Below are 15,204 nucleotides of genomic sequence, written 5' to 3'. Positions count from 1 at the left end.
TGATTCCAGCAATTAAAAGTTAAACTTTTAGCAGCCAAAAGTCCCTCGATAGAGAGGGTATAAAAGGGATCTCAGCTCATTTCCTACCTAAAACACTTAGGTTTCTTTCTTTTCTCTCTCTCTCTCTCTCTCTCTCTCTCACACACACACACACAACTTTTGGGACATACAAGGAGCTTTTTAAAGAGATTTCCATGAGTTTTGAAGATCTAGAGGTGCATTCTTCCATTTGGAAGTGTGGAAGAGTATATTCAAGCTTTGAGGCTTTGGTTCTCTCACCTCTAAGCTCCAAGAAAAGAGGTAACCTTCTTTTCTTCTTAATCTAATAGATAGATCTAAGAGAGTTGATGAGGAATTAGGTGTCATGAAAAGTTATTTTAAGTTAAGTTTTTGATGAAGTTTATGCATATGGGTTTGGGGGAAACCTAGGATTTGAGTTTTGATGAATGTATATGGGTTTTAAGCATGTTTTCTAGTTGTTCTAGGCCCTAGAGATGTGTACATATGATGAGATTGTGTTCTGAAACTTTGAAATAAGTTTTGAGGCTTTTGGGGGAAGAGATCTATAGGTTTTCGACTTGGAAATTCTGGAAATTTCTAGATTCGATTGCCAAAAGCCAAAGGTTTGACAGTCGAAACTTGCATTTTCTTGGAAAATCTAGAAGTTTTTCAGGTTTGGCAGCTAAAGTCCTAGACTTCAATAGTTGTAGTGGCTACTACTTAAAATTGTGTACCTAATGTTTCAAGGTTCGACAGTTGAAACCCAAGACTTTAGTAGCCGAACTTGGCTCTGCCCACTTAGTTTCTCCTTTGATTTCAAGGTTCCAAAGCCTAATTTTATGGTTCCTAAGGGTCTTTAGGGAGATCAAACATTAGTAGTGAAGGGGATGATCTCCATAATACAAGCTAGTAAGATGCTCCAAAAAGGATGTAGAGGGTTTTTAGCTCATGTTAGAGAAGTTATGGAGAATAGAAGTAGACTGGAATTAGTTCCTATAGTAAGAGAGTTTTCAGATGTGTTCCCTGAGGAACTATCCAGTTTGCTACCTGAAAAGGAGATAGATTTTGAAATTGATTTAGTGCCTAGTATTAGACCCATATCTATTTCTCCTCAAAGGATGGCTGCTGTAGAGCTAAAAGAACTAAAGGAATAACTACAGGAATTAGTGGATAAGGGATTCATCAGACTAAGTACTTCTCCTTGGGGTGCTCCAGTACTATTTGTAGAGAAGAAGGATGTATTCATGAGGTTGTGCATTGATTATAGATAGTTGAATAAGGTCACTACAAAGAATAAGTACCCTTTACCCTGTATCGATAATTTATTTAATCAGCTGGTTAGAGCTAGTTGTTTATCAAAGATAAATTTGAGGTCTGGATAACACCAGTTGATGATTAAGTAGTAAAATATTCCAAAAACTACATTTCAAACCAGGTACGAACATTATGAGTTCCTTATGATGCCATTTGGGTTAACAAATGCCCTAGCTACATTTGTGGATCTCATGAATAGGGTATTTAAATAGTATCTGGATCACTTTGTAATCGTCTTTATTGATGACATTTTAGTGTATTTAAGAAGTCTAGAAGAGCATGCACAACATCTAAGAATAGTTCTTCAGACACTGAGGGAGCATCAGTTGTATGCCAAGTTCTCCAACTATGAGTTCTGGCTAAAGAGTATATCCTTCTCAGGGCATATAGTGTTAAAGAATGGAATCAAAATGGATCTTAAGAAGGTAGAAGTAGTAGCAGATTGTCCAAGGCCAACCATAGTGACAGAGATCAAGAGTTTCCTAGGTTTGGCTAGCTATTTGTACCTGATTTCTTTAAGATAGCTATTCCAATGACTAGGTTAACTCAAAAGAATAGGAAGTTTAAATGGAGTGAAGAATATGAAGAGAGATTTCAGAAGCTTCAGAAGTGCCTAATTTTAGCATTAGTACTAGCTTTGTGTTCAACCAATGAAGATTTCATTGTCTACTGTGATGCCTCCAAAGTGGGTTTGGGATGTGTTCTCATGCAAAAGGGAAAAGCAATAGATTATGCTTCAAAATAGTTGAAGAAGCATGAAGCTAATTATCCCACTCATGACTTAGAAATGGCAGCCGTGGCTTTTGCTCTAAAGATATAGAGACATTATCTTTATGGAGCAAAATGCAAGATCTTCACAGACCACAGGAGTCTCTAGTACCTTTTCAAGCAGAAAGAGCTGAATCTTAGAAAAAGAAGATGAGTAAAACTGTTAAGTGACTATGACTGTATAATTTACTACCATCCAGGAAAGGAAAATGTTACAGTAGATGCCCTCAGCTGAAAATCATTTAGCAGTATGGCATATATGTTCGTAGAAAGACAGCCCATTTTAAAGGAGTTACGCCAGCTGATTAGAAAAAGGTTGCAGCTGGAGTTATCAGCCAAGGGTACCTGGATAGCTCACATGAAGGCGACACTAGTGTACTTAAGACAAATAGCAGAAAAATAACATGAAAAACTTGAGTTGGTAAAAATAGCAAAATTGGTACAGAAAGGTAAGATAAGTGAGTTCCATTTTGATGGAAAAGAAGTATTAAGGTATGGCAATAGGTTGTGTATACAAAATGACACCTAACTCAAGGGAGACATTATGAGAGAAGCTCATAATGCTAAGTATAGTGTGCACTTTGGAGCCATCAAATTGTATCAGGACTTAAAGAAGGTGTATTGGTGGCCTTCCATAAAAAAGGAGATTGCACAGTTTGTGACTATTTGTGAGGTTTGTTAGAGAGTGAAGCAAGAGTATCAGAAGCTAGTAGGAATGCTTAACCCACTACCCATTCTAGAGTGAAAATGGGAAAATATGGCCATGGACTTTGTTGTGGGGTTACTAGTTACCTCAAACAAACATGACTTGATATGGATCATAGTGGACAGGTTGACCAAAACAGCTTACTTCATTCCTATTAGAGCTAACTACTCTATAGATAAGTTGGCTCATGGATACGTGGCGAAGATAACAAGGTTGCATGGAGCTCCAGTGACAAAGTCTTCAACAGAGGATCATGGTTCACATCAAGGTTTTGGCACTATCTTCAAAATGAGTTAGGCACTAGGTTAGACTTCAGCACAGTCTTTCACCCTCAAATAGATGGATAGTCAGAAAGGACCATACAGACTTTGGAGGATATGCTAAGAATGTGTGTACTTGAGTTTGGTGGGTCATGGAAAAAGTACCTTCCCCTGGCTGAGTTTGCATACAACAACAACTATCACTCTAGCATTTAGCACCATAAAAAGCTCTATATGGGCGGAAGTTTAGGTCTCCTGTGTGTTGGAAAGAAGTTGGTGAAAAAGCCTTAGCAAGAATGGAACCTGTGGAAGTCGCTAATTAAGCCATGCTCTTAATTAGGGCAAAGTTAAAGATAGCAGCTAGTAGACAAAAGAGTTATGTAGATCTCCATGGAAGAGAAGTGGTTTCTCAAGAGGGTGACATGGTTCTTTTGAAGGTATCTCCAATGAAGGGTGTTGTTCGATTTAGAAAAAGGGGCAAGCTAGCTCCAAGGTACATTGGACCATATGAAGTGCTGCAAAAGGTTAAAAATGTGTCTGACAAGTTAGCTTTGCCACAAAAAATGGAGAGAATACATCCGGTGGTCCATGTTTCTATGTTGAGGAAGTTTGTGTCAGATCTGAACAAGGTTATAAGTGAACTAGACATGAAAATTTCAAAAGATCTTTCTTATGTTGAACAACCTGTTCAGATTGTAGAGACTCAAGTAAGGAAGCTAAGGAATAAGGAGATACCTATGGTGAAGGTGTTATGGAAACACTACAAAATGGAAGAGTGTACATGGGAAACCCGTGATTCCATGATATAACAATATCCCCACCTTTTCTAGGTATGTTCTGTATGTTATGTTTATTTTAACATTCGAGGATAAATGTTCTTGGATCTTGGGGGGAGGGGGGGGGGGGGAAGAGAATGTAACTCCCGCTATTTTTTAATATCAAAATATGTGTCTTTGATAAAATATTTTGGTGAATAGTAAGAGTTCAACAAGAGAGTGGCGATAAGAGATGAGGATATGTTTATGTATGTGTGTTTAAAATGTATTTAAGAATAAAAAATGTTTTAAGGGTTTTGTTCTGTAAAAGTTTTAAAAAAGTTGTTTTGGGTAGAAGGAACTTCGGCAACCAAAGATCGACTTTCGGCAGCTGAAGTCCCTTTTTGGTTTAGATGCCCATTTGGGCAGAATCGGTTTTAGCAGCTGAAAGTTCCTTAACAAAGAGGGTATAAAAGGTATCTCAACTCATTTCCTACCCAAAATATTTAGGTTTCTCTCTCTCTCTCTCTCTCTCTCTCTCTCTCTCTCTCTCTCTCTCTCAACTTTTAGGGTATACAAGGAGCTTTTTGAAGAGATTTCCTTATGTTTTGAAGATCTAGAGGTGGATTTTTCCATTTAGAAGTATGGAAGAGTAGATTCAAGCTTTGAGGCTTTAGTTCTCTCACCTCTAAGCTTCAAGAAAAGAGGTAACCTTCTTTTCTTCTTGATCTAATAGATAGATCTAAGAAAGTTGATGAGGAATTAGGTTTCTAAAGCTTTAATTTCATGAAAAGTTGTTTTAAGTTAAGTTTTTGGTGAAGTTTATGCATGTGGGTTTGGGGGAAACATAGAATTTGTTTTGATGAATATATGTGGGTTTTAAGCATATTTTCTAGTTATTCTAGACACTAGAGATGTGTATATGTGATGAGATTGTGTTTGGAAACTTTGAAATGAGTTTTAAGGCTTTTGAGAGAAGAGATCTACAGGTTTTCCACTTGGGAATTCTAGAAATTTCCAGGTTCGGCTGCCAAAAGCTAAAGGTTCTACAACCAAAGCTTGCATTTTCTTGGAAAATCTAAAAGTTTTCTAGGTTCAGCATCCAAAGTCTTAGACTTTAGCAGTCGCAGCGACTACTACCCAAAATTGAGTGCCTGTTATTCCAAGGTTCGACAGCTGAAACCCAAGACTCTGGCAGTTGAACTTGGTTCTGCCTACTTATTTCTCCTTTGATTCTAAGGTTCTAAAACCTAATTTCATGGTTCCTAAGGGGCTAGAATAGGATGTTTATGCTATGTATAAAGTTTTAAGACCTTGTATAATACTGTAGGGTCCAATTTTATAGGATCGGGCTTGAGGGTATGATGTATGGGTAGGTGGACATATAACTTTTGAATGGATAGTACTGTGTTAGTGACTTAAGAAAAATGTAATAATTGTTTAAAGTATAATGATGTTTATGTATGGATGACAAGGCTAAAGTGTAATAGTTTGATATATGTTAAAATGGTAATGTATGTATGTTTCACAGGTTTGAGGCTTGTTACGAGTTCTGTCACATTAAGCTGACTCGATCCCTAGCATTGGTAATGGTCCTTGATTTGGGTTGTTTCATGTGCTCCTTGAAATGATGGACGAGAAGGTTCTTTATGCTCACAACAGAGGAGGGTTGGCATTGGGAATGCTTTTCCCTGTATTGGACACCGAAACCCAGTAAACATGAGGAGAAATAGATTCTAAGTAAGAATGACTATACCACAATCAAGGAGCTGGAAAAAGCATACAAGTCTAAAAAGTATTGAATTGATGTGTTAGTTCACCATTATATGGACCAATTCACCATTGCTACTAGGGCAAATGAAACTAGGCCTTGTGTGGGTGAAGGCAAACTAGGCCGATTATGGCTGAGCTCATGATACTTCCTCCTCCTTTGATCACGGACACCATCATAGCTCCAAGTGGCAGTTGGTTGGATGCTGTCTTGAGAAGGCAAAACAAAGTGATCGAGAATTATCAATAGGCTGAGTTGCTTGGGACGAAACAGACCCTTCCTGGTGATTGGGCTCAGCTTGAAACTGAAAGTGATTGCGATTTATTATTTGGTCTATGAGCTTGAATTTGTAGGCAATGATAGTTAACAATCTTGTGTTAGAGCATCTCCAAGGTCTTTGGGATAGCTATGGTGAACTCCAAACTAACTGTAGTGCCTTAGATTCGTGGTGGAGGAGAGAGATGATGAAATTAAGAAACTTCAGCCTGAACTTATGGAATCCGAGAAATGGTGGTCGAGCCATCGCTAAGCTTTAAGTGCTAAGAGTTAACATCAAGTCGAGCTTGAGTGAGTTAACACTCAGGTTCAAGGGCTAGAGGCAAAGATTAAATCCTCAGATGAAAGGCTAGTAGACTTATATATGGCCCTGCAAGCAGCTATTGTCTCTGAGCTATCCAAACGTCAATAGGGTATGGATTTTAAGTGGATAAAGAAAATTGTCCCCACTCAGATTGATTTTATAAAGGGGTAAGAGGAGGGAGGTGAGGGTGGGGAGGAAAGAGGTGAGGATGCTCCTCCCCAAGATGAGTGAACAAGGATGTGTGCCCTAAAACTTGTGTTTCTTGTAATTATATTTTGAATATTTTGGATTTATTTGTAAGGACTAAAGTTTGAGCAACCGAGTAAATAAAATACTTTGAATTTTTCAAGGACTAAAGTCCAAGTGACCTAGTAATTAAAATTTTTAGAATTTTTTAAACACTAAAGTTCGAATAAGCTAGTAACTAAAATAATTAGGATTTTTAAATTACTAAAGTTCTAGTAACCTACTAATTAAAATACTTAGGATTTTTAAAGGACTGAAGTCTGAGTAACCTAGTAATTAAAATACTTAAGATTTTTGAAGGACTGAAATCTGAGTAACCTAGTAACTAAAATACTTAGGATTTTTAAAGACTAAAATCTGAGTATATTTACCTAGGAGTTTTTTTGCATGACTCATGCTTTTGAGTTGATTATTCTTTTAAGATTGCATATAGGCTTCTAGCATTTTTTGCACTTCGTGTTGATTTTTGGCCTTGGCTGGCTTTATCCGAATCTCATGAGGGGGTAAGGGGTGCTGCTGCTGGCTTTGTTGGCATTTCTTGGGTTGACATGTGCCATAGGTGGCTTTGTTGACACCTTATTGGTGGATGTGTGCCATTAGTGGCTTTGTCAATGCCTTAATTGTCACACATTACCCTTCTGTAAGGCATAACATGATCCTGTAGTATACCTAATGAATTACAAAACTTTGCCTATTGATAACCCATTAAATATACTACTAGGGATTTGAAACCAATTTCCAATCATTTTAAAGTGGTGGGTAATATTTAGTGATTATTAAACCCTTTAATTGTAGTTTAAAACATAAATCAAATTTTTGATTAATTTGAAATCTCCACAAATTTTATAAAAATTTCAGTAGAGTACCGACTATAATTTGGGAAAACAGTTCTTCAAAAACCTGTGAAAACACTCCCAAAATACATTTAAGTCTCAACTCAAATATTCTCATCACAATCCATTTCAAGCAATTCATTAAAAAAAAATTCAAAATAAACTGAGCATTTCATTAAATAAAATAAGAGGTTTATATTACACAACATTTACACAAATCAAAAATAAATTACAAAATTTATTATACAACTGCTCAAGTCTAATGCACACACATATAGTTACATATACATTAAAATAAAAATTTACTAGGGTAAAATCTATATACCTGGTGATGTCTCCAAAATAATGATCATTGTACGTCATAAGTAGCATACTCTGCTACTTTATCTGTCTTCTTACCTGCGACAGCAATAAGAAGCTATTGCCGAGCCAAAGACTCAGTGATGCACAACTTAAAGAAAATAATAATTTATACAATAATCAATGACAAATTTTTCAAAGTAAATCAATTTGAATATTAACACATATAAAATCATACTTTATTTCTAAAGCCAGAAAATTTCTTAAATAAACCAAATTTCATTCCATAATCGCAAAATAAATTTTGAAAAGTCACACAACTTAATTTCCTTTTTGAATCACTCCATTTAGAGTTTTGTAACTCAAGTTATGGCCATTTAACCATAACTGGCCGGATTGGTCAATTCCAGAATTCTGGGCAATTTTAGGTTTTGGCAGATTCAGTGATCCAACTTTGGTTGGTAATTTGATTTTGTTATGGTCAAAATTTGAGTGTTCTTCATGAAAGTTGTTCAACTATGTCATAGCTTTCTAATAGTACAAAAATCAAGTCATTTAGACCTTTCTACACAAAGTTATGACCATTTGAACATGTACTATTCATATGGTCAGTTTTGTCCAATAATAGGGTACCAAATCCGGATTTAATCAAATTTTACACCAACTTGTGGTCAGTTTTAAGGTAAGGTTTCTGCATAAAAATTATTGCTTTGGGTCTTAATTTTCATCTCTAATTAGCCTCACACCAATTGGTGCAATAGTACATAAATTATAACCTTTTCAATCAACAGAGGTCAAGCTGCCAGAATTCAATAATTTGACAACTACAATTTACTTCAATTCAATTCATCAATTCACACTCTATAATATACTAATTAACCAAATTAAACATTAACAATACTAATTGGTCATCAATTCACTAAAATCCCTAATTTTGCACCAAACCCTAATGTCAAGAGCCCTAATTTCATGCACACATGTAATTCCCATCAATTCACCACTCCAACTATGTCCACATCATCATTCAAGCTATATTACATGTTTAATTTGGATCAAAACTATCAAAACCCTAACCTACATCCAGCTGGGTAAACTTCCCTCTTGAAGATTCATACATTATTTTTTTAATTTTCCATGTATTTCCACTTGTTCAACCTCATTTCCTTAAGTATAAACCAATTTAAGTTAGATAGAGACTTACCTCTTGTAGTGCTCTTCGATACTCCCCAATCTTTAAATTTCTATAACTCTTCTTGCTATCAAACTTCTAGTCTAGGGTTAACTAGAAGTTTTTTATTGGTTATTGTAAGGGTTTATAGGAAAATTTTAGGGTTATAAGAGCTTGAGCCTAGCTTTAATGGTAGAAAAAAAATGGAAAAGGGAGTGAAATAGAGAGAGAGTGGACGGCTCAATGTGGGGAAGAAGCAACAAATTTCTTTTCTTTTAATTTTGTTTTTATTTATTGTGTAATTATCCCCATAATTAAATAATAAGAAATTAAAATGATTAATGGTATCATGCTTACCTAAACATGATGATGTCATAAAGCTTTTAAATTGAATTTTCTTTTCTTTTCTTCCCCACACATTTCTTCATTTCTAATATATTTTTCATAAATTTAATTTTCTACATTTTATTAGACATTTAGGCCAAGAGTCACCTCTAAGGGTAAATTGACCAAATTGCCCCTTACCGGTCTGATCCATTTTTCCAATAACACTAAATTGTTTCCTAAATCCTAATTCAATTATTTGAGCTTGTTCTCAATTATTTTCTATGGTTTTCACATTTTTTCGAGCTTTGTAATTATTCCTAGGTCTGGGGTGTCACAGTGTTCCACACGAAATTTGGGCAGCAACTGAGCTCACAATCACTTCCCGGTACGGTCACTCATCGCTGTGGCCTCGGCTTATTTAACCCATTATACTTTGTTTTCTTTATTTCCATTTTACCTTCATATAATTACTATTAATTTTTGTTCAGGGCTTTTCTGGGTGACACAGATATAGTTCTAGACATCCTGACTGTTCTGACAGACACTAGTCACTAGAACAGTATAATGTATAGACTGCTTTGTATAGGGATGTTACAATTCTCCCCCCCCCTTAAATAAATTTCATCCCAAAATTTTACCTGATATTAGTCTCTGAATAGCTGCGGGTGCTGCCTCCTTATATCCTCCTCGCGCTCCCAAGTAGCCTCCTAGCATGAATGATGGTTCCACAGCACCTTAACTAATAGTATCTGCTTGTTCTTTAGCTGCTTCACCTCATGTGCCAGAATCTCTATGGGTTCTTCCTCATATGTGAGGTCTGGATTCACCTTAATCTCCTCAACAAATAGAACATGAGATGGGTCTAATCTATACCTCCTCAACACAGACACATGGAAGACATTAGGTATCTTTTCTAGCTTTGGAGGTAGTGCCAATCTATATGCCAAAGGAGCCACTCTTTCCAGAACCTCATATGGTCTAATAAAGCGATGACTCAGTTTTCCCTTTCTGCCAAATCTCATAATTTTCTTCCAAGTAGAAACCTTGAGGAATACTTTATCACCCACTGTATACTCAATATCTCTTCTTTTTAGATCGATGTAGGACTTCTGATGATCTGATGCAGCCTTAAGTCTATCTCTGATAAGTTTAATCTTCTCCTCTGTTTGCTGGACAATTTCTAGACCAATCAATTTCCTTTCACCTACCTCATCCCAACACAGAGGAGTTAGACACTTTTTGCCATACAAAGCTTCATATGGAGGCATCCCTATACTTGATTGGTAGCTATTGTTGTAAGCAAACTCAATCAAGGACAAGTGTGCGTCCAAACTACCTTCAAATTCAATCACATAAGCCCGTAGCATATCCTCCAATATTTGAATCACCCTCTCAAACTAGCCATCTATCTATGGATGGAATGTCGTATTGAAGTTCAATATAGTTCCTAGGGCTCTTTGTAAACTACCCCAGAATCTAGAAGTGAACCTTGGATCTCTGTCTAACACAATCGACACCGACACCCCATGAAGTCTTACTATCTCATCCAAGAACAGTTTAACCAATCTGTCCAAGCTATAATCCATTCTCATAGGCAGAAAATGTGCAGATTTGGTTAATTTGTCCATAATGACCCATACTGCATCATGATTCTTCTGTGTTCTCGGAAGTCCCATAAAAAAGTCCATTGTGATTCTTTCCCATTTACACTCAGGTACTGGCAATGGTTGCAACAACCCAGCTAGCACTTGATGCTCTGCCTTCACTTGCTGACAAGTTAAGCATTTGGCTACAAACTCTGCTATATCTTTCTTAATCCCATTCCACCAATAATGCTCTTTCATGGTTCTATACATCTTGGTTCCACTAGGATGCATAACAAAAGGAGATTCATGTGCTTCCTTTATAATGATTTGTCGCAATTTTACATCATTTGGAACACACATTTTTCCCTGGTGTAGCAGTAAGCCATCATCATTCACCAAAAATCCAAGTTTCTTGCCATCCCGAGCTTCCTCCATCAATTTCTGATACTTTTCATCATTCTGTGCAGCTGTTTTTATCTGATCAATCAACACTGGTTTCACTTGCCATGTAGCTTCATCTGTCCCTCATCATCTATCTCCAAACTAGCATATAGTGCTTTCAACTCATGCACCATAGACAAAGGAGAAACTCTTAAACTAGCCATAGTCTTGTGACTTTAGGCATCTGCTACTACATTTGCTTTTCCTGGCTGATAATCTATCAAGCAGTCATAATCTTTAATCAATTCTAACCACCTCCTCTACCTCAAATTCAGTTCCTTCTGGGTGCCCATATACTTCAAGCTCTTGTATTTGTGTAGATATAATATTTCTCCCCATATAAATAGTGTCTCTAGATCTTTAGAGCAAATACTATGGCAGCAAGCTCCAAGTCATGTGTAGGATAGTTTCTTTCATGTGGTTTCAGCTAACGTGATGCATAAGCAATGACATTTCGGTCTTACATCAGTACACAGCCTAACCCATTGTGAGAAGTATCACTATAAACAGTGTATTCTTTACCTGGAGTAGGTAAAGTTAGGACTAGAGCTTCAGTTAAACACCTTTTTAATTCATCAAAACTCTGCTGATATTTATCAGTCCATTGAAATTTTACATCTTTTTGAAGCAGTTTGGTCAGTGGAGATGCCAATATAGAAAATCCCTTAGCAAAATGGCGATAGTATTCAGCTAAACCCAAAAATTGTGAACTTCTGTAACATTCCTAAGTGGCTTCCAATTAAGGATAGCTTCAACTTTGTTGGGATCTACCTTAATGCCTTCAACTAACACAATGTGCCCCAAGAAAGAGATTTCTTCCAACCAAAATTCACACTTCGGTAACTTGGCATACAACTGTTTTTCTCTTAAGGTCTGTAACACAATCCTCAGGTGCCTATCATGCTCCTCTACATTCTTCGAATATATCAAGATGTCATTAATAAACACCACTAAGTATGGCCTGAAGATAGTGTTCATCAGGTCCATAAAAGCACCTGGAGCATTAGTTAACCCAAATGGCATAACCAGAAACTCATAATATCCATATCTAGTTCTAAAAGCAGTTTTTGGAATACTCTGCTCTTGCACTCTCAATTGATAATACCCCGATCTCAAGTCAATTTTGGAGAACACAGCTGCACCCTTCAACTGATCAAACAAGTCATCTATACGGGGCAACAGATATCTATTCTTTATTGTCACATTATTCAACTGTCTGTAATCAATACACTGACAGAGAGTACCATCTTTCTTCTTAACAAACAACACTGGCACTGCCCAAGGTGACACACTAGGGCGGATGAAGCCCTTATCAAGCAACTCTTGCAACTGCACCTTCAACTCCTTCAATTCAGCAGGTGCCATTCTGTACGGAGTAATAGAGATTGGGTCCACACCAGGCATAACCTCTATTTTGAACTGCACCTCTCTTTTCGAAGGTAATCTTGGCAATTCTTTAGAAAACACATCCGAAATTCCCTACTTGGGTGTCTATCACATGGGCCAAATTAGCTTTATACGCTTTTCGGATCATTTTTCTGGCAAGTACAGCAGAAATAAGGTTTGATGGCAGTAACTACCTCTCCCCATGTATAACCACATCATCATATTGAGGGAGACCAAAGGCGACTATCTTCAGTCTATAGTCGATCATTGCATGATGCCTGGCTAACCAATCCATGCCTGCCCAAGATGATATCATAATCTCTGAAGGGCATTTTAATCAAGTTGGATAGGAAGGTGTGTCCTTGGATCACCAAAGGACAATCTTTATACATTTTGTTGACCCTAACCTCTTATCCTAACGGACTAGTTACTAACACTTTAAAATCCATTTTCATACAAGGAACAATAATATAACCAGTGATGCTGGCACTAACATAAGAATGTGTAGACCCTAGGTCAAACAGCATAAACACATCTTGGTTAAAGCTAGAAAATGTACCAGCCACAATATCAGATGTTTCTACCTGTTCTCTCTGCTGCATAGTGTATACTCTGGCTAGAGTATCGCTCGCTCCGATCGTTAATAGTGCCTCGACTACCGAGGTATTGCCCCTCGCCGCTTCGCTCTACTAGCCGGGTTATGAATCTCAGTGCGTAACTCAACAGATCCTTCTGCTATGGTAGTAGGTGGCTGAGATTTGCAGGGACTGGTGTAATCCTTCGCAAAATGTCCCGTACCACCGCAGTTATAATAAGCACCGATAGCCTTGTAGCATACCCCACTATGGTTTCTACCACAAGTCTCACAGGGACGGGGAGGAAAGGAACTTCTAGTCAACTGCTAACCAAATCGAAGGGGTCTCTGTCCTGAAAATCTTCCCCTACCAGACTTTTTACTACTCTGTCCTCCAAAATTTTTCCTCTTACCCATATAACCACTAGAACTCTGATCCACTGGCTTCCCACTCTTCTCTTTTTTTGTCTTTTCTTTCTCAAGTGCCCCTTCTGATTCTATCCTCTCTAGCTCCAGTGCTTGAGATATGAGTTTAGAGAAGTTATCATGCCGGAATCCAACCACTTGCATTCTCAAACTAGGCTTCAAAACAGACTCAAACCACTTACACTGGTATCTGCTGGTGGTTAGTAGACTCCCAGCATAATGGCTAAGACGGGAGAATTCCCTTTCATACTGCCATCGCTCGACACCTGTTTCAAACTTAAGAATTCCTGCAGCTTCATATCCACATACGCATTTGGAACATATTTCTGTTTGAATTCTCAAAGAAAATCATCTCATGTCAATACCGAAGGTTCCACCAAACTATGGGGGATGGTCTTCCACCATTCATATGCATCCCCCTATAGTAATGAGACTGAATATTCACAGCTTCTTAAACACTCTTTCCATTCTTTCCAACCACTGCTCTGCTTCCAACGAGACCACTGTATCTTTAAATTTAGTAGCACCATACTTGATCAACTTATCATACTGTCTGGCTGGAGATTATGGTTGCACTATCGGTGCTTGAATTAGGGTTTGAGTAGGCATGTTCCCAGCCATTTGTTGGAACAAAGTAACCATCTGCTGAGTGAACTGAGCAGGAAACTATGGCATGGGTGGAGCTGGTGCAACTGACTCACTAACATTCTAGAGAGCTGGGGCTTCTCCCTATGCCTCAGCTTCAAGTAATTGCTCAACTGAGCGATCTCCTTTCTCCATATTCAATTAGAGGGTATTCTATCTCCTGGACAAACAACATAAGGAAATTTTCCTCCATCAGTTCATATTCATAATGTAATGCACCATATGTATTAAACAATGACATTGAGCAGTAGTACTTATCAAAGAAAATATTCAAATTCCCAGTTCAAAACATGCTTTGAAAACTAGCTCTGATACCACTAAAACATGCCACATCTTACCCCTCTGTAAGGCATAACATAATCCCATAGTATACCTAATAAATTACTGAACTTCACCTACTGATAACCCATTAAATATACTACTAGGGATTTGAAACCAATTTCCAATCATTTTAAAGTAGTGGGTAATATTTAGTGATTATTAAAACCCTTTAATTAAAGTTTAAAACATAAATCAAATTTTTGATTAATTTGAAATCTCTGCAAATTTTACAAAAATTTCGGCAGAGTGCCGACTATAATTTGAGAAAACAATTCTTCAAAAACCTGTGAAAACACTCCCAAAATACATTTAAGTCTCAAACTCCAATATTCTCATCACAATCCATTTCAAGCAATTCATAAAAAAAAAATATTTCAAAATAAATTGAGAATTTCATTAAATAAAATAAGAGGTTTATATTACACAACATTTACACAAATCAAAAATAAATTACAAAATTTATTATACAACTGCTCAAGTCTAATGCACACACATACAGTTACATATACATTAAAAAAAATTTACAAGGGTATGTACCCGATGATGTCTCCAAAATAATGATCACTCTACGTCACTAGCAGCCTACTCTGCTGCTTTGTTTGTCTCCTTACCTGCGATAGCAATAAGAAGCTATCGCTGAGCCAAAAACTCAGTGGTGCACAACTTAAAGAAAATAATAATTTACACAATAATCAATCATAATTTTTCCAAATTAAATCAATTTGAATATTAACACATATAAAAATCATGCTTTATTTCTAAAGCCAGAAAATTTCTTAAATAAACTAAATTTTGTT

General features: G+C 36.9%; 1 protein-coding gene across 1 annotated transcript; it reads left to right on the top strand.

Moving 5' to 3' along the window:
• The first annotated feature begins 3,374 nt into the window (after nt 1–3,374).
• Nucleotides 3,375–3,857, top strand: LOC131180665 (uncharacterized). Its single transcript, XM_058148017.1, has one exon. The coding sequence runs from the start codon at nt 3,375–3,377 to the stop codon at nt 3,855–3,857; it is 483 nt and encodes a 160-aa protein (XP_058004000.1).
• The last annotated feature ends 11,347 nt before the right edge of the window (nt 3,858–15,204 follow it).

This window comes from Hevea brasiliensis, chromosome 6 (genome assembly GCF_030052815.1).
Source record: "Hevea brasiliensis isolate MT/VB/25A 57/8 chromosome 6, ASM3005281v1, whole genome shotgun sequence".
Classification (NCBI taxonomy): domain Eukaryota; kingdom Viridiplantae; phylum Streptophyta; class Magnoliopsida; order Malpighiales; family Euphorbiaceae; genus Hevea; species Hevea brasiliensis.
Note: the sequence above shows the minus strand (reverse complement) of the source record. Positions and strands in the feature narration are given on the sequence as shown.

Coding starts and splice junctions, on each gene's coding strand:
- LOC131180665 (XM_058148017.1), top strand. CDS start 3,375: ATGCTCTTAATTAGGGCAAAGTTAAAGATAGCAGCTAGTAGACAAAAG.